General features: G+C 36.2%; 1 protein-coding gene across 2 annotated transcripts; it reads left to right on the top strand.

Moving 5' to 3' along the window:
- The first annotated feature begins 3,444 nt into the window (after positions 1-3,444).
- Positions 3,445-20,336, top strand: plekha1a (pleckstrin homology domain containing, family A (phosphoinositide binding specific) member 1a). 2 transcript variants are annotated; one of them, XM_067367578.1, is made up of 13 exons: positions 3,445-3,550; positions 7,878-8,068; positions 8,154-8,210; positions 8,298-8,343; positions 10,485-10,582; positions 11,816-11,938; positions 13,168-13,311; positions 13,478-13,546; positions 14,114-14,178; positions 14,745-14,808; positions 15,001-15,090; positions 15,960-16,030; positions 18,993-20,336. In XM_067367578.1, the coding sequence occupies exons 2-13, from the start codon at positions 7,928-7,930 to the stop codon at positions 19,195-19,197; spliced, it is 1,173 nt and encodes a 390-aa protein (XP_067223679.1). In that variant the 5' UTR covers positions 3,445-3,550; positions 7,878-7,927; the 3' UTR covers positions 19,198-20,336. The 2 variants fall into 2 exon arrangements, with proteins under 2 accessions (XP_067223679.1, XP_067223678.1); XM_067367577.1 differs by lacking the exon at positions 15,960-16,030.
- The last annotated feature ends 1,771 nt before the right edge of the window (positions 20,337-22,107 follow it).

Here is a 22,107-nt window from a genome sequence, read left to right as displayed (position 1 = left end):
CCCAGATGTGTTTTATTATAACTGGGCCACATTTGCAGCATTATATGTGGGTTACTTTTGGCTCACACCCAGATGAGCCAATGGATAATGTGCCATATATTTGCCAAAACTGACCCAGATACTTTTTAAGATAACTAGGCCACATTTGTAGCATTATATGTGGGCCACTTTTGGCTCACACGCAGATGAGCCACTGCTTACTGTGCCATATTTGCCAAAACTGGTACACGTACATTTTTAGATAACAGGGCCATATTTGGTTTACACCCAGATTAGCCTTTGTCAGTTGTGCCACATTTTTGCCAAAGGTGGCCCACTATATTTTTGCGATATTTGGGCCATATTTATTATTTACAGCATGGGCCACTTTAGGGTCACATTCAGATTACACATTGCCGTAACGAAGGCCATAAGAAGGCTTGCAGTGCCGCATCATTGCCGGAAGTGGCCCACATCTGTTTGCTATCTGGTGAAGTATTTCAGAAACTGCTGATCTACTGTGATTTTCATGCACAACCATCTCTAGGGTTTACAGAGAATAATCAGAAAAAGAGAAAAATCCAGTGAGCAACAGTTCTGTGGGCAAAAATGCTTTGTTGATGCTAGAGGTCAGAGGAAAATGGCCTGACTGGTTCGAGCTGATAAAAAGGCAACAGTCACTCAAATAACCACTTGTTACAACTGAGGTCTGCAGAAGAGCATCTCCGAACATGTTGAACCTTGAAGCAGATGGGCTAAAGCAGCAGACAACCACACCGGTGCTACTCCTGTCAGCTAAGAACAGGAAACCGAGGCTACAATTTTGGGCTCACCAAAACTGAACAATAGAAGATTGGAAAAATGTTGCCTGGTCTTATGAGTCTTGATTTCTGCTGTGAAATTCAGATGGTAGGGTCAGAATTTGATTTAAACAACATGAAAGCATGGATCCAGCGTTGTATCAAGGGTTCAGGCTAGTTGTGGTGTAATGGTGTGGGGGATATTTTTACACACTTTGAGCCCCAGTCTACCCGACTATTGTTGCTAACCATGTCCATCCCTTTATAACCACAGTGTACCCATTTTCTTATGGCTACTTCCAGCAGGATAACACGCCATGTCACAAAGCTCAAATCATCTTAAACTGGTTTCTTGAACATGGCAGAGTTCACTAAATGGCCTCCACAGTCACCAGATCTCAATCCAATAGTGCACCTTTGGGATGAACAGGAGATTCGCATCATGTGCTGCCGACAAATATGCAGTAACTGCGTGATGATATCATGTCAACATGGACCAAAATCTCTGAGGAATGTTTCCAGCACCTTGTTGAATCTATGACACAAAAAATGAATGCAGTTCTGAAGGCATAAGAGGGTCCAACCCGGTACTAGCAAGGTTTACCTATAAAGTGGCCGGTGAGTGCGTAAAACAGCTAAAACTACTTTTATTAAATTGGTCTCCATGGTCCCATAGCCAAAGCCAAAACAGTGAGGACAACAGTTTCAAAATGCTGAAGGACTCCTCATAAAAGTTTATACAGCTACAGGAACTGGTGGTAAAAAAAAAAAAAAAAACTTTGGCACGAACATAAATGTAAAAGCATGGAAAAGTCACAGCTGACTATGTTGTAAAATAGGCTCCTGTTAATTGAATGATAAAATCTGATGCAAATTTGCATAGATGATGTGGCAGATGAAGGACACACCTACTGCTGCACTTCCCTGTGTGCCCAGAACAGTTTTAACCTATTTTTGAGTTTATATTCAAAATATTTATGTTCTTGGATCTAAGAGTGTTAGTGTAAGAGTGTCAGCACACAAATGTTTTGATTAAACAGAGTACATGATATTATACAGTTTGAAAACACATAAAAATGCAAAATTATAAATTCTCTAAATACAAATAATAGCTAGAACAGATCACTGTATTTTTAATCACTGTTTTTCCTGTAATCATAAGTAGGCCCTATAAGCAAGCAAAAAAAAAAGCCTATTGAATTGAATGCATGTGTTCCTGTTAAAAAGATTAATCCAAAATAATTTTATACATAAACTTTTAATTTTTTTCAGGTTAGCAGCTTGTTTTGTCCCATGATGCATTAATATCAGCACTTAAATAACTAGATTTAACTAGGCCTATATCTAAATTCAATGCTGAGAACATTTAAAGCCAGGACTAAACATTAACCCCTGGGCCCGTTTTTTTTAAAGTAATCCACTAGGATTTTGGATAACGGATTGGATCAAATCTTGAAAATGTGTTTTTCAAAGAAAAAACGGATTACATTATCGGATTAGATCACGTAATCCAATCTTGGTTTTGATCCGGATCAAACCTTTAGTTTGGGTTTTTCAGAACTTTTTGGTAGGATTTGGATCACTTTGATCCAAAAAAACAGGATTATCCTGATCCCAACAGGGGGTAGGATTTCAAGGTGGATTCCAGGAGGAAAATGTAGTAAAACTTTAAAACTAGTCAAAAAATACAACATTTTTATCATGTAATATACATGCACATTTTTATCTTGCTCTTGATTAGTTTAACTGTTAAAGTAATAAATTAAATGCAGACATTAGTCTACATATTTAACCTTTCGGTAACCTACTCTAAAGTAAAAAGAAATTTTGGTGCCATAAAACAATCAGCTGTAAATATCCAACAAAAATATATTTAATTCAAAACCCATATTCTTTCTATCAACATGTCCCTTTAGGGCCTCCGTAGAGTACTGGAAATCCAGATTTGGTGATCCTGAAAATTTCCTATTCGGATCTGATTGATCCAATCCGAAGTTGCTTTAAAAAACTGGCTCCAAAAGTTAGCTGGATTACGTGATCAAGGATCGCAAAAAAAGGATTACTAAATCCGGATCAATTGTATCCAGATTAAACCTTTTGAAAAAACGGGCCACAGACCAGGCTTAAACCGAGTCCCAGACTAAAATGCATGTTTGAGCTGTTTTAACTGAAAGTAACTTGTCATATTTTAAAAATATATCAGTCCCATTGTTTTGATGCAAGCCAGTAATGCTTTTTTGCTTTCATTTATAAAAGCTAGCCTACTTAAATGTCCTAATTGAACTAAGGCCTAGTCCTGGCTTAATCTAAGCCGTGTCTGTGAAACCATGCCCAGGCCTTCTTTATATTTAGCCTATCTTTCTGAGAATTAAACATCACGTTATGATCATGTAGTAAAGTAAACAAACAAACAAACAAACAAATATTATCTGTCATTTGTTTTATTTATTTTTGATTACCATAGGGACTAATATCATATTACTGCTAAGTTCCCTATTAAAACGTCCATTTTATTTTAGTAACATCGCTATTTTGAATATATAGTTACATTGGTCATTCTGTACTGATGAAAATATTTCAAAAATATAAATATTACTATTTTAAAAGTGTCTATGAAAGAATGAAAATGAGAGAAGACAGACACATTTAACCTGACGCAGTGACGTATACAGCCACTTCCGCTCCTGCAGGAAAAACACTCGTGAAGTTTGTGAACGGGGACGCGAACTGGAGATGGGCTGAACCGAATCACTTCAGCGATAATAAACCGAGTGAGTAGTTCGAGAATTGAGCGTTTTTAGCACATCTGTCTCTATATTAGTGTGTTTATGGATATGGGGTTGTATTAAAATGTAAACACGGATCCTGCTGTAGATTCATGGCAGGATTAAATGGAGTCAGGGCGAGGTTGGGCTTTTCCGCGCTGTTGCTAACTGACAGACAGACAGACGTGGATTTTAGACACTTCATCCACGTAATACAATAACAATGTTTATCTAAATAAGGATAATATACCAAGGGAATCAGTTAGTGGATCATATTGATTATGTAGAGTTAGCACGCTTCCGTCGCCACAATAATAATATCAGATCATAAATGTTAATCTCTTTAATCAAAAAAACATTTGGTCTCATGTATGTGTTAATGGATTATCAGTTTTAGTTCTGTCTTATCTGCCTTGTACGACTTATCTCATTTAAACTGTAGGTTTCCATTCATTTTAACATTTAAAGATGGCAGTTTATGTAAATCTTTGGAACCTTTTCTGGTTTGCATGTATACATCTATTATTCAATATATTATTTTATTAATATGTGTAAGACATTTCATTGCTGTTTGTGACTACAACTTCTGTTAAATATTTTAATAAAATATTTATCCAGTAATCATAGACAACTGGAAACATTGTATGGGAATATGAGAACTCAAGCATTTAAATCAACCACTGTGGCAACATCTTTGGTTTTGTACCGAGTTATGGTTTTGTGTTATTGTAAGCATTCTGTTTCTGACTATATACCACAGACCAACCAATGGATACCTGACCAAAAATGTGTTGAAATGTTGCGTAACAGCAGGTCGATGAGTTTGAGGAGATCACCTTTTTGTTGGTGTGTTTGTAAACAGACATGTTGAGTGGATTGGTCAGCAAACATTTGACTTTGGTTATGGTGAAGACCTCCAACTAGACTTTGTTATTTTATAAATAGAGATGATGATGTTACATGTTTTTATTAGACAGGACTCGCAGATTTATTTGTTAGATGCATTAATTTTACATTCATATTATGTGAGAAACATTTTTTGATTTCACTGTAATTTTACCACCTTACTCTAGTCTTCATTTGTTTCCATTGTATTAATGGAGTTTATCATAATGGTTAGTTAATCAGATAAATCAGGAAAAGAAAACGGGATTATTTCTCTTGTGCATTTCCTTGAGATATGTTTGCTGTACAGATGGAAGGAGACAATATGCACATTTGCTATGTTTCTGTTATGCTTGTAATGGTATATTATGATTTAAAAATAGGTATTCGTAAACTGAAATAAAATTATGAATGGAAGCAACTGGAAAACTAAAATGGAACGTGGAACTGAAATGGTTCTTTCCCCAGAGCTTTTGCTTGTTTTAACAACAATTTAGTTCCTCGTGCTTTTGCTATAATTGATAAAGCTATAACTGAAACTAAAAATATAAAAATTAAGTTGAAATATATCTATACAGTGAAATCCAAACTGTAACTATAACTAACTCAAATGAAACTGAAATGTAAAGTCAAGTTTGAAATTAATTTAAATGGATTAAAGGGATAGTTCACACATAAATAAATATTGTCATCAATTACTCATCCTCATATCATTCCAAACCCATAAAGGGTTAGTTCACCCAAAAATGAAAATTGTGTCATTATTTACTCACCCTCATGTTGTTCCACACCCATAAGACCTTTGTTCATCTTCAGAGCACAAATTAAGATATTTTTGATGAAATCCGAGAGGTTGTATGAATCGTCCATAGACAGCAATATAATCACCAATTTCAAGGTCCAGAATGGTTCAACCTTAATTTTATGAAGCGACAAGAATACTTTTTGTGTGCAAAAACTAAACAAAAATATTGACTTAATTCAACAATCTCTTCTCTTCCCCGTCATTATCCTTACGCAGTTGACGCAGTAAGCACAGTGAAGGCATCCGTGTTTACATCCGAATACCGGCTTAGTATTGGCCAAAGCTAATCACGTGAGCAGCATGACACATGCATGTGACGCTGACGCAGGAGCCGGCCATTAATGAATCAGCGTTCTGATGTAGACATATGAGAATGACACCGAAGAGAAGATATTGTTGAATAAAGTCGATTTTTTTTTTTTTTGTTTGTTTAGTTTTTGCAGACAAAAAGTGCTCTTGTCACTTCATAACGTTAAAGTTGAACCACTGCAGTCATGTCGACTGTTTAACGATGTCTTTAGTACCTTTCTGGACCTTGAAAGTGGTGATTATATTGCTGTCTATGGAGGAGTCATATACTTCTCGGATTTCATCAAAAAATTATTTTAAAATTATCTTAATTTGTGTTCTGAAGATGAACGGTCTTACTTAGTAATTCATGACAGAATTTGTTTTTATTTTTGGGTGAACTAATCCTATAAGATGTTTGGTTCATCTTGGAAACACAAATTAAGATATTTTAATGAAACCTTAGACATTTCTGTCCATCCACTGAACGTCTTTCTACCACAACGTTGACACTTCAAAAAGTAATTTGAGCAATTTTAATCCAAGACATCTGAAGAGATATTTTATGATCCCTTTATGTACTTTTTGAAGTGTCAAAGTTTTGGTGGAATGGAATTGAGGAACAGAAGTCTTTCAGTTGTCATTAAAATATCATGATCTTCATTTCTTGTGTTTCAAAGATAAACACATGATCTTTTCTTTAGGTTTGGAACTACATAAGAATGAGTAATTGATGACAATTTTCATTTTTGTTTGAACTATCCCTTTAAAATAATCAGACAATGTAAAACTATAATAACCTTAGTGTGTGTATGTGCATGTTTTCATTTGCTGAAAGTAGCTCAAGGGCAAGAGCTTTGTACAACCTCTCTGACAACTTAACCTGCTTCACAACAAATGAGGTGCGTGTGCTTGTCTGTTTTGCCTGAATCACTGCACAGATATGCCAACATATAGTTTCTAGTGAATTACAAACACACAGTCTGGGTTAAAGTGGCGTTTCATCTACCTTTATTTTAGTCTTTGTCAGTTAAACAGCAGATTTTTAATCAAAGATTCAAAGAAGGATATGTGCATGCAAACCAATTTAAACTTAGTGTAGTAAGTTTCTTTCGCTGTGTGTCTGCGTGTGTTAAATAGCATAAACAAATTAAGATCAACATGTAATTCAAACCTTGTAACACACGTTTAAGATCCAGATTTCCACCTCAAAACTTCTTGCCGTGTGTGTGTGTTTTAATGCGGTTGGTTTAGTCTAGAACAAAACGAATCCTGTCTAGAACGTGACCAGACCTGTCTTGGAAACTATCTGCCCAATCTAAAATCAGGAGGAGGAGAGCGAGAATGAGGGATCTGAAGCTGTTTCCATGCATTTGCAGGCCCTGATAAGCAGCAGATAGAAGCTCAGAATGTGATATCTGTGTGCTTTTGTTCAAATCCAAATGCTGTATACGTCATGTTTTGCTTATGACGGTACAGACCTGCATACTCCAAGACTTAGAGGAACAGGGCTCCTCTAGAACCTTATGAGCATTCCAGAACAGAAGGCTGATTCTGTGCTCTGGAACTCAGGGCGGGGCTGAACAGCGCTCCATGCTAATTGGTCAAGTGACTCACGGTCATTGTTGCCTCTGCAGGGCGATGACACAGCAGGCCTTGTCTTCCTTCACAGCCTTTGTCTGTTTATGATTTACAATCATGCTGTTAATGCCCCTGTCCTCAGAATAGAAGACTAGAATGCTGGATTTATTCTTGGTTTTGCCACTTTGGTACATTATGTCCCATATTCATGTGTTCTAAATGTTAATATAATACTGCTTGAGTGTATGCTTCAAAAAAAAAATTAAAATTACACTACCATTCAAAAGTCTCTTATGTTCACTAAGGCTGCATTTAATAAAAAATACAGTATAAACCGTAATATTGTGAAATATTATTACAATATAAGATTTCTATTTTAAAGTGCAAAGCTGAATTTCCAGCATCATTATTACTCCAGTTTTCAGTGTAACATAATCCTTCAGAAATCATTCTAATGTGCTGATGATTTGCTGCTCAAGAAACATTTATTATTATTCTCAACGTTGAAAACAGTTGTGCTTGTCAGTTACCAAAGCAGGGCAGTGCTGTGATTCAGATCCTGTGCAGAAATAGAGAAAGAAAATAGTTTTCAACTGATAGAGCACAAGAAAGGGAGAGAAAGGAAGAGAAGAGGGATCATCGAGGAAAGAGGAGGGATTTTTACAACCACATAACAGCATCAGCTCATTTACAGTTAGTCTGACTAACCTCTCTCTCTCTTCAATCTTTGTAACCTATCCTATGCTCCTCCCTTTCTATCTCTGTCTCTAACAGTTTCTGATATCAGAGAGAAGGGGGAATGAGTAGTGCGAAGAGAGGGGGACATGCCTTACGTGGACCGGCAGAACCGCATATGCGGTTTCCTGGATATCGAAGATGTGGAGAACAGTGGCAAGTTCCTGCGACGGTATTTCATCCTGGACACGCAACAGGGCAGTCTGGTCTGGTACATGGACAACCCTCAGGTACCCTCTAACTAATATGTTAATGCTTTTTGGGTAATGTTGTTCTGATTCGCTATCTGAGAGAGATTTGTTCTTGGTCTTATAGAACTTGCCTGTAGGTGCCAAACATGTGGGTTCCCTCAGTCTCACCTACATATCCAAGGTAAGCTGCCACCTTTTCACACAATTCTGCTATTTCTGCATCATTGCCTTTTGAGAAATTTCTACAAATCCACCACTCTTGTTTTAGGTCAGTGATGCCACCAAACAGAGGCCAAAGGCTGAGTACTGCTTTGGTAAGTTTTTCTCACATCTACACACACTGTCACTTCACACTCATTATGGTACAAAAGTTATCAGATTTCTCATTATAGTATAAATGACCATTTTTTGGAATTTCATGATGCTTTAGATGTAGTTTAGCTAATTTTTCTGTTCTTGTTGTTTTTAAATTGCTTTGAATTGGTGAAAAGCTTTTTGAGAATTTAAATGATTAAAAATAACAGAAAATTGTTTAATATTAATTTTTACTTCATATAACACTTTCATGTTATTTTGTACATTTTACATAGTAAAACACATTCTTTAAAATGAAAGTTCACACAAAAAATGAAAATTCTGTCATTTACTCACCCTCGAGTTGTTCCAAACCTGTATGAATTTCTTTCTTCTGCTAAACACAAAAGAAGATATTTTAAAGAATGTAGGTAACCAAACAGTTGATGAACAGTTCAGTACATAAACTGTTTGGTTACCCATATTTTTCAAAATATCTTCTTCAGTGTCCAGCAGAATAAACTAATTCATACAGGTTTGGAACAACTTGAGGGTGAGTAAATGACAGAATTTTCATTTTTTGTGTGAACTTTCACTTTAAGAGTTAAAAAAAAAAGCAGCTCAAGCCTCAATTTGAGTAAAGGGTTTGTGGTTTGAATCCTGGCTAGGTGCTGTATAGAAAGCTTATGAGTTTAGTTTTTGGTCATGTTTTTAACTTTAAGCACTGCTTTTGTACTTCTGCAAATGGATTGTAATAGTATGTTGATGCAGTGAAAAGCATATATTTCCTTTACTTCTTTTTCACGCACAATTTGAGATTATTTTGACTCATTCGTATAGCTTATACACGCACTCTTCTGTGTTGCTTTGCATGTACAGTTACTGCACTGCACATGGTTACCTTCTGCACAACATGAGTGGAAACAGGAAATGGTGGTCTGGTCACTTGATAGATGAGTGTTAGTGAGTTAGTGTGTGTGCTTTTTGCAGGATGCTTCTGTAGAAATCTGAACTGCATTTTGAAGTGTTTGTGAAATCCTTTTTATTGGTTTTGTTCTTCAAAAATAACCACCGGTCCTTCTTACCAAACTTTTTAGTTAGTTAATGCATTAACTTTTTATCAGTTATTTATTCACCCTCGTGTTCAAGCCCATATAACATGATTTCTTCAATGGAACAAAAAAAAAAAAAGAGCCAAAGAAACCAATGTAAAATCTTGCCACTCTGGGGCTGTCAGGCTTCAAAATGATAAAAATGCTCATCAGAGATCATATCTTCTTTTGGGTCAGGTGAATCAGTTTATCCTGTACACAGAACCAGTCTGAACTGGTTCTCAGGTTCAACTCAGTGATCCAGTGGAAACTGGAGGTAAAGATTATCAGTGAACAACAACTTGTATTTTGTTTTAAGTCACAAAAAACAGACACAAAGTAAACATTTTCAAAATGTCATTGACAGGAAAAAAAATACATAAACACCCAGAAATAATTTAATCATAGTTTTAAAAATTTTAACCCATCGGTGTCCAATCCTGCTCTTGAAGAGCCACTGTTCTGCAGAGTTTAGCTCCAACCCCAATTAAACACTAGAAATATTAGAAACTAGAATGTTTCATACTAGAAACTTCCAGGCAGGTATGTTGAGGCAAGTTTGAGCAAAACTCTGCAGGACAGTGGCCCTCCAGGACCCAGATTGGACACCCCTGTTTTAACCATACAATGACAGATAATGTAACTTGCATGAGTGAGAACTATTGGTAGAAGGCTGAACATTCAGTGCAGCTGCACATAATGAACATTGCACATGCACAATGGAGTTTATTGTAATGATTTCTAGCATTCATCTTTTCATTCCAGAAAACAGCCACTGAATTAACAGACATTGTGGGAAAAATTGAGTCAAGCTCCGTTTAGCTGTAGCTTTTTGGTCTGAAATTGATTTCGCACTGCCTTATTGACTTCATGAGCTAAATCTATGGAAATCCACAAAGTCTAATGGGCGCTAAGAAAGGATATCTGTGTGCTTTTGGGATTTATGGGCATTTTTAAAACTTTTTTTTTCTGACACAATGATATTTCTCAGAATTACTCAGCAAAATTAGAGTAATTGCCATTGAATTATGGGAAATGGGGTTAAGCTCTTTCTCTCTGTCTGTGTGCAGTCATCAATGCAGGAATGAGGAAGTTCTTTCTGCAAGCTAATGATCAGCAGGATCTTGTGGAATGGGTCAACGCACTCAACAATGCAACCAAAATCACAGTGAGTACACATACGCAAAATCCAAGTGTGAATGTATATATGCATCTATATCCATTAAAACCCCCATACAAAATTTTACCACTGATTTTTTTTTTTTATTGTTTTTTTTTTATTGTTCATAAAATTTACTTTTTATCATTTTAATGTGTCCTTGTTTAATAAACGTATTAATAAAAAAATACTGACCCTAGATTTTTGAACAATAGTGTATGATAGTAGTATATCGTAGTAGATATACTTTTACACGCTTTTATTCTATTTATTTTGTGGAAATATAGATTAAATTAGTGATCATGGCCCACTTTCAAGCTTTTTTTAGGATCCTGGATTGTTTGCATTAGTTATCTAGCTATTAAACATGCTCACATGCTAATCTGATATCCCAGACTACTGCATACGGGATGTGTAAAACAATGAAAGCATTCAATGAGTTCATTCAGTCAGTGTCAATGGTTCTGTCAACACTGCAGATTTGCTCACTTGCAGGTAAATTCTTGTTGGTGTTCTCTGCGAGTTTAACTATTGAAAGTAACCCAAATAACAAAGTACAAGCAGTTTACAAGCAAATTACTGTAAGCAAACACACCCGCACAATAAAACAGCAAGTTTCCTTATTGGAGTTGCAGTCTTCGTCCCCTCTCTGAGTGCATGTGCAGTCAAACACATACATGCATACGCACGGGAAGTTGAAAGTTTCTCAAAAAAAGAAAAAAACCTGTCCTGTTTAAGCTGTGCGTTCCTCTTCCTGATGGCTTTTTCCTTGTGCGAGTCACTTGGCTGACTAATGGGAAGTTGTATTGTTTGAACGACCCTCACCTCTGAGTCATCGGCGCTTCAGAATGCCCTCACACGCACACATACACACACGTAACCTACAGTGTCTCTGTCTCTCTTCTACTCTTTTTTTTTTTCACTCTCCCTGTATCACTAATATATCACACTTCCACATGCAATGGCAGGAAGGGCTCTCACTGTAGGCCAGACACTCTTGGAGCATGGGCTGATGGATTGAAGGGCTACACAATAAGCCTTTGTCGAGTTATCCTGTGAGTCTTACAATCGATGGTTAATTAATCTGTGCTTCATTCACGTTTTTTTCCCTCCGTCTTTTCATTGCGTTGCATCTTCAATCTTTAGCTGTTGGCCTGATTTTGTTCATCTCTGAAAACTCCCTCGCAGTCCTTCCTGGTCATTACTTTCACTCTCTTTTCAATCTCCCTTTCTTTCTCCAAGGTCCCTAAGTCCTCTGATGCCGTTCACTCTGAGAGTCAGAGGTTGGCTTCAAATGGCAACAAGAAACAGGTCCCATACAAGACTGAGATCATTGCAGGAGTGGCTGTCGTCACACAGACACAGGTATTCTACAAAAATATTTTAGCCAGTACCAGAAATTGCACAAATGTCAATACCGCATCAAAAACATAATATTAGGGATACACCAAAATGAAAAATGAATAATCAATTTATTAATCTAACTTATTTAATAATCAACACTCAGATAGCAAAAACTGAGTTGTACAAACATTGTACATAAGACTGTTTTTATATCAACTTTTAATAACAGAATTTTTCTACTCAGTTTGTTGGTAAAATAAGTATTTAAACAATAAATATATTTAGCAAAATGCTCTTCTCTACAGAAGCTCTTCTCTTATTTTTTCTAGGTAACTAATGTATCTTTCAACATACCTTCTGATGTTCACCCATGTTTATTTCATGATGTAGTAAAGAGGAGATGAGATGATCAGACACTTGTGCTTGATCTGTGCTACTGCGATCTGTCACGTCGTATTAAAGAGCGCCAAAACGACATTTATTGTTTGAATTTTGTAATTGACAGAATTTTAAAAAGTTAAGACATTGCTTTATATTAAAAGTTACAAAGCACAAAGCTTTTTGCGATTATTGGATGGCGGGCCTGTAACAAATATTTAGTGAAGTTTTGTTCACGCTGCAGGCTGCACATAAGGAACCAGACATTTTGGTGCATCCCTAAATAAATGCCACTTCAAAAACTAATATGCTAATAGTTAATGTTTTTATTAAAAATAAATATTAATAAATTGTTAATTTAATAACGATAAATAACAAATACATTTTGTAATGTTATTTCCATCAAGAGGTGCATCAAGTTTTGGTCAAGATATTGACAATGTATTGACAATGCAGGAGTCGAGCACTCTGTAAAGTCTACTCCAGCACATCCCAAAGACTTTCAATGAATTCAAAGTCTGGACCTTTTGGTGCCAGTTCATGTGTGAAAATGATTCTTCATGCTCCCTCCCAACCATTCTTTCACAGTTTGAGCCTGATGAATCTTGGCTTTGTCATTCTGGAATATGGCCATAATTCGTCTTCGTACAGTACCCAGTTGTATACGAAATGAAAAGCTACACACTGCATCAATTAGGATACGAACTGTGACATGTAGCTTGCCAGTATTTCTCAATTTAATATGCTGTCAAGAACAAAGAAATTAAACTTTATGCCTAGTTTTGAATTTGCAGAGCTCTTTTTTTTTTTTTTTTTTTTTTTTTGCATGTTCATATATGTCTAATCCCCCTCCTCCTTTCTCCCTCTTTTAGCAGGATGGAGAGGTGGCACACAGTGTTGTAGGAGAGAAGGTGGGCTTGAGGAAGGCTCAGAACAATCCGCCATATTTGCACACTAGAGCAGGGCAGGATCAGGCCGTTATTAAAGCAGGATACTGTGTCAAACAGGGCGCTCTGGTGAGTCTGAGAGGCTGTTTTTAGCATGGGTCTTTTGTAACCAGATTTGTGTGTTCAAAAATGCCCCAAAAATATTAGATTTAAAATCTGAATTGTGAACTGTATTAAGCTTTGGGTGACTATTAGAGAGAATTAATTGCAGGTTACTGTTTGCCTCTTATATCAGATGAAGAACTGGAAACGGAGATATTTTGTTCTGGAGCAGAACTCAATAAGTTACTTCAAGTCTGATCTGGTATGTTTTGTATTTTTTCACCACTTATGTAGTAGTGATTTGTATAGAATGCACACAGTCATCCCTGATCAGTCGAGAATTCTGAAACACAAAGTTTTAGGTACCAAATAAATCGTTAAAAATGTAGTTTGAAAGATTGCATTCACTGAATTGTCAGGAAAAGGCCTTTTTTATTCCAGATGACCTTAGACTGATATTTTATAGAACAAAGAATATGAATTGAAATGTAATTCTCTTTTGCTTTGAAGTTTTTATTTTTTTTATTTTTTTTAATCCAAACCAAAGATAAATCAAATACCAGCACTCTGTCTCAACATGAATGGCACTATACTTGTGAAATTCCAGACGGCTGCCAGTTGTGTGTGATTGTGCTGCAAATGTACATGTGTGTCTGTCTGTTAGTGATTAAAACATTATGAAAATCACTGCTTTTGCAGTGAGGGAAAAAAACATTTAAGACCCCTGTCCTGTCCTCATGGTTCTTGGCCTGAATAAGCTCCAAATCTACTCGCACTCCATCCCAATGGATCTGGAACAAATCTCTCTCTCCCTTCACTTCTCTTTCAGGAGAAGGAGCCTTTGAAGATTATTCTTCTAAAGGAGGTCCATAAGGTGCAGGAGTGCAAACACGGGTACTAACAGAATGTCTGCTTCAAATCATAAGCTTTGAATTCTTGACTGAATCCTTCTGTACTTTTTTTTTTTTTTTTTCTCTCTCTCTCTTCAAAAAGAAATGATTGCATCATGCATTCACAATAATGTTCAAATGTTTGGGGTTGGTAAATTTTTTATTTATTTATTTATTTATTTATTTTTTTAAATCTTAAGCTCACCAAGGAGTAAATAAGAATGTAATTTATTCCTGTGATGGCTAAGTTGATGTTTCAGCATCATTACTCCAATCTTCAGTGTCACATGATCCCTTCCTAATCATTCTAATATGCTGATTTGCTGCTCAAGAAACATTTCTTAGTATAATCAATGTTGAAAACAGTTGTGTCCCTTAATTTATTTTGTGGAAACATGGATACATTTTTCAGGATTCTATAATTATTGGATTATTAATTAATGGATTTAAAAAAAAAAAAATCATACTGACCCCAAACTTTTGAACGGTAGCGTATATTTAATTAGCCATGATGCATTTATAGTTATAGATTTAATATACAAGTTATTCTCTTCCTGTTTTCTCTTTCAGTGAAATAATGATGCGAGACAACCTCTTTGAAGTCGTCACAACCTCCAGAACCTTCTATATCCAGGTGAGAGGTCCTGTCATGCATCAACATGCGATTCTAATGTGACCCCACAGTCTTAATATTCTTCAAGTTCTTAGGCTACACTGTATCTCAGAACCATAAAGAGGTGATCTGAGAGGCTCAAATCATGTGCATTTATTACTTTTGTAGTATTTTAAAAAATTTTTTTTTTTTTTCCCAATCATTTTTTTCCAGGCTGATAGTCCAGAGGAGATGCACAGCTGGATCAAGGCTATTTCAGGAGCCATTGTGGCTCAGAGGGGCCCAGGCCGGTCCGCAGCTTCTGTATGTACACACACGCACTCATGCATTCTAAAACAGGTAGTCACTCTGCCTCCAAGCAAAACAGTGGAGCATAAATTCTTGAGTCAAGCTGAGAGCACATGCAGAGTGTGTGAATGTTTAAAACGCCTCAGTTTATCTGCATACATGTATCCAATCATGTGCCTTTCTTTCTCTTTTTCTCACAGAGACACACACACACACACACACACACACAAAAGAGGAGTGAACAATAATATGACTGCAGTGGTTTGGGTTTAAGATTGGTAATAGTTCAGAAGTGCACTCATTTAAATGTGGGCCGCAGTCCGTTGTTTCATACTTTCTCCCACTCCCTCTAAACCTAGTGACCCCCAAAAAAGGACACTTTAGGTGGACTTAATGTATGAACATCATTCCATTTGATGACAAATATCAAGTTCAGTAGCATTTATTTAGGATGGAAGAAGTCTAGATGTAACAAAGTAGAAGTAGTGACAGATCTTCTCTTTGGTATTGTGACGTACATCTGACTGAAAATGATTATCGAAAAAAATTAAATAAAATTGTTGACCAGCGACTTGGTTCTATTCATCGGTTGTTGATTAGATCTGAAATTGAGCTTGCAGTCAATTGTAAGAAAGAAGCTGGCTTTAAACAGACTGAATGATTGGAGAAGTCTGTACGTCACCAGAAATCAGAAAACGATAGATATATTGTAAGAATGTGCGTGTTAGTGGAATTTATTTATTTTTTGAACTCGCTTGGTTTGATATTTTGCTATATATGTAAATGAAATGACATTCATATATTAAGTGTCCAAATACTTTTTGGGGCGCCTGTATCTCTCTCTCCCTTTCTTCCTCTAATGTAGCTTTGCACTGTTGTTTCAGATGCGTCAGGCCAGAAGGCATTCAAGCCCCTGTATTCAGAGATACACACCACGTGTCACTCAAGGCAGCACGTATGTGAGCTCCGCCCCCTCTGACCCGCCCCTTCTTCCTCGCTTCGCTTTAGAGTCGCCGCTAACGCACATACGCACACAAACATACTTACCTAGCTTAATCTTTTCCGTTTCGCTTTTCCAGAATAACTTCACACACAAATGCACACCTAACAGTTCAGATTCAGTGCAGAAATAAACATATTAAACAGTTTATTAACGAGATGCATTCAGTTTTCCCGCTAATTCTCTTATCTGTTTCTTCTCAATGCTGTGGCTCCCTTATTTGAACTAACGGTTAATATTGGCGCACTTCTCCATTTCTAATGCTTCTGCCTCTCTGCCAGCCCACTGCAGTCTCCTGCTACACACCCAAAACGCATGTTTCACATGTTTCGATTTCTCATCTGTATTTAATTATTCTTTATTGTTGTGTAACATGGTTCATGAAGTTTAATGACAATGTGTTTTTGTTTTGCCATCCGAAATGATGCAAACTAGTAATTGCTCATTAAAGTAAACACAAAAGAGTGCCCAAATCAGCCCATTTTGAAACAGGATATTTAAAGGCACAATATGTAAGATTTTTGGATTAAAATATCCAAAAACAACTAGAACAGTGTTATATATTCTGTTGACCTATGCTTAAAATATCCCTTCTTTTTTTTTTTTCAAGAATGTTTAAATCCAGAGAAATAAGCACATTTAACCAGGACATGGACTGTGTCAGTGTGTCACATATCAATGACATCATAACAGCGTTACCCTCAGTTTCCAGTTTTATTTTTGTAGAAACACCAAAGACGCTGTAATATATTATGTGTTTTATTAGACAGGTGAGTAACTGTTTGGATTGATACATTCATCGACAGAAAACTAACCATGCTATATAGCTCAATACGTTTAGTCTTATTGTTTAAATCTTGTTTTCGCGATTTACAGCGAGTACTATGTTTTACCATGCCTAATATCAATCTAGCTTACTACAGTGTGCAACAAGTGTCTCATAGTAGCTGCCAAGCGAACGCAGAGTAGCACAATAACAACTTTCAACACACAAATGTATCTAATATGATAAAACAGCGCTGCGTTTTGTGCCTTTAATGAGATAGAAATTTAGAATAGAACTTTATTTTACCCTTTGAAAATTGATTGGATAAAAATAAAAGATAAAAAACTTTGACTTTTAAACCTTCACAAGAACATTTTTCTCAGCATGTTAATGCATTATGCTGTTTATACATTTTCAAACCTTACAAATGTATGTGTACAGTTACAATAAGCTGTTGTTGTTGTGTGTGTACTTGTATAGTTGTCTTTGTGAGGACCAGTTTGCGTTTTAGACCATCAAAGTGAGGACACCTCTTTAATAGACTGTTTGAGGGTTACGACTTGGTTTTGGGATTAAGGTTAAAATAAGTTTGAGGTTAAGAATAGGATAAAGGGCTGCGGATTGCATTATACAGTATCAGTGAATGTCCTCAAAGATAGCCATACAAACGTGTGTGAGTTCTTATGAGTTTACACATGCTTTAATGTTTAAGAGTTGCATTGTGGTGCCTGTGTTTTATAACCGTTATCTACACTTTCCAGTACTGACTGCAGTAAGCCTTTTGTTTTGTGAGGTAAACCCTTGAGTCTCCGACATCAGGTCCTCAATCACTGCTGTTATTAGATTAGACATGTCTGTGCTTTCTCGCACGATTAAGTAAAATGTTGTGGACACTCCAGAGCAGTGACTAAGATGCTTTCTTTCTGTTTTATTGCAGTTCTCAAACTAATGATAATATTTTCATATTTTTGTTAATTTGTCTCTCTAAACACAGAATTCAGTTCTAACCTTGTCGCAATATTCATCGTCTTTCCCTTAGATTCATTCTTGTTTTCATTCTGTCGTTCAACATTCTCTCCCCACTCTTTTCTTTCATTATACTGCCCTTTGTCTCTGTCTCCCACCTTCTACTTAGGGCTGGGCGATGTAGCTTAATAATAATGCTTCAGGGATTTGACTATGTTTAATCTGGATCTTTAATTTTTGTATTTCCTCCTAAATAATTTAAGTTATAAATAATTAATTTTTTTTTTTTTCAAATGATTGCTTATTTTAAATCGGAGCAACAGTATTTGTCACAAAGTAGCCATTATTTTTTTTTTATAATATATCTTAAAATGTAATTTAATCCTATAAAGGCAAAACTGAATTTTAAGCAGCCATTACTCCAGTCTTCAGTGTCACATGATCCTTGCTGAATAAAAGTATTAATTTCTTTAAAAACAAACAAACAAACAAACAAAAATCTTACAGTAGTATAAACTCTAATACCATATTCTTGAACATTTTTGCATTGTGAATCTTTGATTTGGGTGTTTTGAATTTATTTATTTATGAACAGGTTGAACTGATTCATGGAAATGATTCAGACAAGCAACTCAAATGTTTTTTCCCCTCAAAAGATTCAGTTTAGAGATGCTATTAATGTATCTTCAATCATATTCATATACTTAAGAATTGTCACAAGTGCAGATATCAAAATTTGTCTTAATGATACTGTCTTTCAGAAACTTGTCCAGACAAATTAGAAGCATTTCCTGAGGTTTCTTTTTTTTTTATTGGCAGCAGAATCATTGCAAATATAAAGTAAATATTTGATGTATCGTCCAGGCCTGCTTCTACCTCTTTCTCTTTCTCACGTTCTCTCTCATGTTGTGTTTTCCAGTGAGCGGAATAGCTGGGCACTCTGAGTACTAACACTTCTGATCTGGTGCTCTGCTGGCTCTGGTCTCTGGTACTTCTCATCTTCTTCTGCTAAGCTCATCCAAAAATCCTAAACCGTTTCTCGGATGTTCTTACTCATGGCTGAGACTGCTCTCAATCTTTACCGCACTGCATCGGTCTTAACGCTTTCCTGAAAACACTTTATTCAGACCCGAACTTTAAACGTAAACTTTCAGATGTGTTCTCTCCCTCTTTCTTCTCGTTTAGGAGCACATTGTTGGCAGCTCCTGTTTCTACCGCCAGCTCGCGGGTCACGCCATCCCCCGGACGCCCAGCCCTGCCGTGTCAGCCTACCCAGAATGCCGCGGTCCCACGAGGTCTGGCTTGGGACAGCGAGCACTTCATGAGCCTGCTGCCCCTGCCCCGCCCACACGCCCGCCTGTCACTGCAAGAGACCCGCCTCTCCAAGTGACTCATGAGTCGCCATGGCGGCGACGCAGCAGCTTTGGAATGTGTGACGTTCCTTTGCCCCAACTTGATCTGGATAGTGCGGATCTTCCTGTCAGCGAGGTCTGATGGTTTTACGTTAAACTCATTAAACTCTGAGACAGAAATATTATGATGGGTATGCAGAGTTTAGGTGATGGAAGGATCTTTGGAGGAAAGCTAACCAAGGCGTTCGGATCCAAAGTGTTTCGACCCGATCTGTCGACCAAATTTTGAACTTTAAAAGAGCTTCAGTTTTGTTCGTCTAGATTAGAAACTCTACTACAATTCAGGCACCAAAGAATCTTCAAAGTCCCTCCTAACCTTTTGAGCTTTTACTGAAAAGTGCAGACAGAAATTCAAGAAATATGGATTAAATGTTACCTAAACTCAAATGGTTTCTGGGACTGTGTTGGAGGATGCGAAGATTCGCACTAACTCACGGACTGCAGTTGGAAAGGCTGTTCGAGAGCTTGTGAAAAGAAGTGATTACTTTTAATATCCCAAAATTCCCCAACACTGAGCTTTTATAGAACATACTTCATTTGTGTTTCTTTCTGTACAGTTTCCTATTTTTAAAAGTTTTCTATGTGCTGTTAATGTGACTAATTGATCCTGTGGACTAAGCTGGGGTTATTTTGACTGACAATTCATTTTTTTTATCTTTTATCCACACATATACATGTGGGTGAATTCTTGTTGCTGTAATATAATTTTTTTGTCTATGTGCTCCACTAAATGCCTGATCAAATCCACAGTTTAGATAGTTTGGGTACAGTAAAACTGAGCTGACTGATGCTGTATAATCTGCCTACATCCTTGTCATTTTCTGGCATTCTGGGTATTACTGTATATGTCTGACCAGATGAGTGAGAGTTTGTTGTTGAATTGTTCATTTTGTTGGGATTTGAGTATGACTACTATGATAAAATGCTTTTCAGTGCGTTTATCTTTGCACTGATTCATTTTTGCCCTGTGTCTAAAACAAAAGTGCCTGCATCTTTTTCTCTTAAAGGTCCGGCAGTTTTAACCCTCATTTTTTCCTGTTTTGTGCTGTAACCATTTTAATCTTGTTTGTTTATATTATTTATTATAAGAAAAAGCAATAAACCAAGTCTGAATTTATACTGTTGTTTGAATATCACATTTTGGCTTTCCATTTTGGTGGTGTTTGTGGGGCTCATCCATACCATCAGTTACCATCAGAAAGCAGAGGCTTTATTGCCCTCTGTTGGACATTTAAAGTACTGCTAAATAGTTTTATTGGTCATTGGGGCTTTGAAAATACCTGTTAAACTGATATCTTGACACATGACTCGCTAATTGTAATCCTATTCAAACACATTAGGTAATTCTCCCAATATATCAATACAGTTATTCTTGGCTCTACGATATGTCCAGTTGTCAAAATACATCCATTGTTTTGCATGTCAGTGTGTTTTGTCCCATGTAAATTTTCGATGACCTCACTGAGACTGTCATATTAAGGATGTGATGTCACCAATTAGATGATGATAGCAATGACATCAGCTGGGACAAGTTTTTAAAGTAGAGAAGCAGTCAAAAAAACAGGGTTAAATGGACCGTTCACCCAAAAATTTAAATTCTGTCAGTATTCATGTTGTTCCAAACTCCTGTAATCTTCTCTGAAACTTTCTTCAGTGAACTATTCCTTTAAGTCATAATCATTGGCCTAAATGTAAATGCCCTAATGTAAATGTTAAATGATATGAAAAGGTATATTATTATGTTATAGAAAGTGTTTTTTTTTTATTTTTATTATTATTAATTATTTGTATTTTGCAGGAACAAAACCATCAGGAAACTAAGCTACAGTTATTGATTTTTATATATAAAAAATCCAGTTCTTTTGGTAGTTCCAGTGTTGTTTAACCAAAACTATTATACTAAAATAATTTGAAGAAATCGAATATAAATATTAAATGAAAGGCAATTTTTATAATTTTACGTTAACTGAAATAAAATTTTATTAAAATAAAAAGTTAAAGTAGTAAAACTACTAAAACTGAAAGGAAGCTAAATAGAAATATAACACATGCTATGATAAAAATGACAAAAGCACAAAATAACTCAAACGTAAACTAAAAATTTGAAAAATCTGAGGCTAATTCAAAATATTAATAAAGAGTATAAAAATAATAGTGAAATAATACTGGATAATTTAAAGGGTTAGTTCACCCAAAAATGAAAATTCTGTCATTATTACTTACCCTCATGTCGTTTCACACCCGTAAGACCTTCATTAATCTTCGGAACACAAATTAAGATATTTTATTTGAAATCCGATGGCTCCGTGAGGCCTGCATAGGGAGCAATGTCAGTTCCTCTGTCAAGATCCATAAAGGTACGAAAAACATATTTAAATCGGTTCATGTGAGTACAGTGGCTCAATATTAATATTATAAAGCGACGAGAATACTTTTGGTGCGGCAAAAAAAAACAAAATAACGACTTATTTAGTGATGGCCGATTTCAAAACAGTAATGCTTCAGGAAGCTTCGGAGCACAGTGAATCTGTGTGTCGAATCTGCAGTTCGGAGCGCCAAAGTCACGTGATTTCAGCGGTTTGGCTGTTTGACCCGCGATCCGATTCATGATTCGATACACTGATTCATTTGTGCTCCGATGCTTTCTGAAGCATTGTTTTGAAATTGGTCATCACTAAATAAGTCGTTATTTTGTTTTTTTGGCGCACCAAAAGTATTCTGGTCGCTTTATAATATTAATATTGAGCCACTGTACTCACATGAACTGATTTAGATGTGTTTTTAGTAGGGGAGAGTGGGGGCGGTTGCAACACTTTTTACAATTCCTTCAGTTTCTCAGCGACTGTTTGTATTAGAAAGACAAAAAATATTTATATTAAACCCATATA

This window comes from Chanodichthys erythropterus, chromosome 18 (genome assembly GCF_024489055.1).
Source record: "Chanodichthys erythropterus isolate Z2021 chromosome 18, ASM2448905v1, whole genome shotgun sequence".
Lineage (NCBI taxonomy): Eukaryota > Metazoa > Chordata > Actinopteri > Cypriniformes > Xenocyprididae > Chanodichthys > Chanodichthys erythropterus.
The sequence above is the reverse complement of the archived record's forward strand: the minus strand, read 5'-3'. Positions and strand labels throughout refer to the sequence as shown.

Bases quoted from the DNA above. Each gene is read 5' to 3' on its own strand.
- plekha1a (XM_067367577.1), top strand. From the start codon at position 7,928: ATGCCTTACGTGGACCGGCAGAACCGCATATGCGGTTTCCTGGATATC. The intron at 8,211-8,297 runs GTAAGCTGCCAC...CTCTTGTTTTAG, and splicing joins GTCTCACCTACATATCCAAG to GTCAGTGATGCCACCAAACA. The intron at 13,547-14,113 runs GTATGTTTTGTA...CTTCTCTTTCAG, and splicing joins GTTACTTCAAGTCTGATCTG to GAGAAGGAGCCTTTGAAGAT.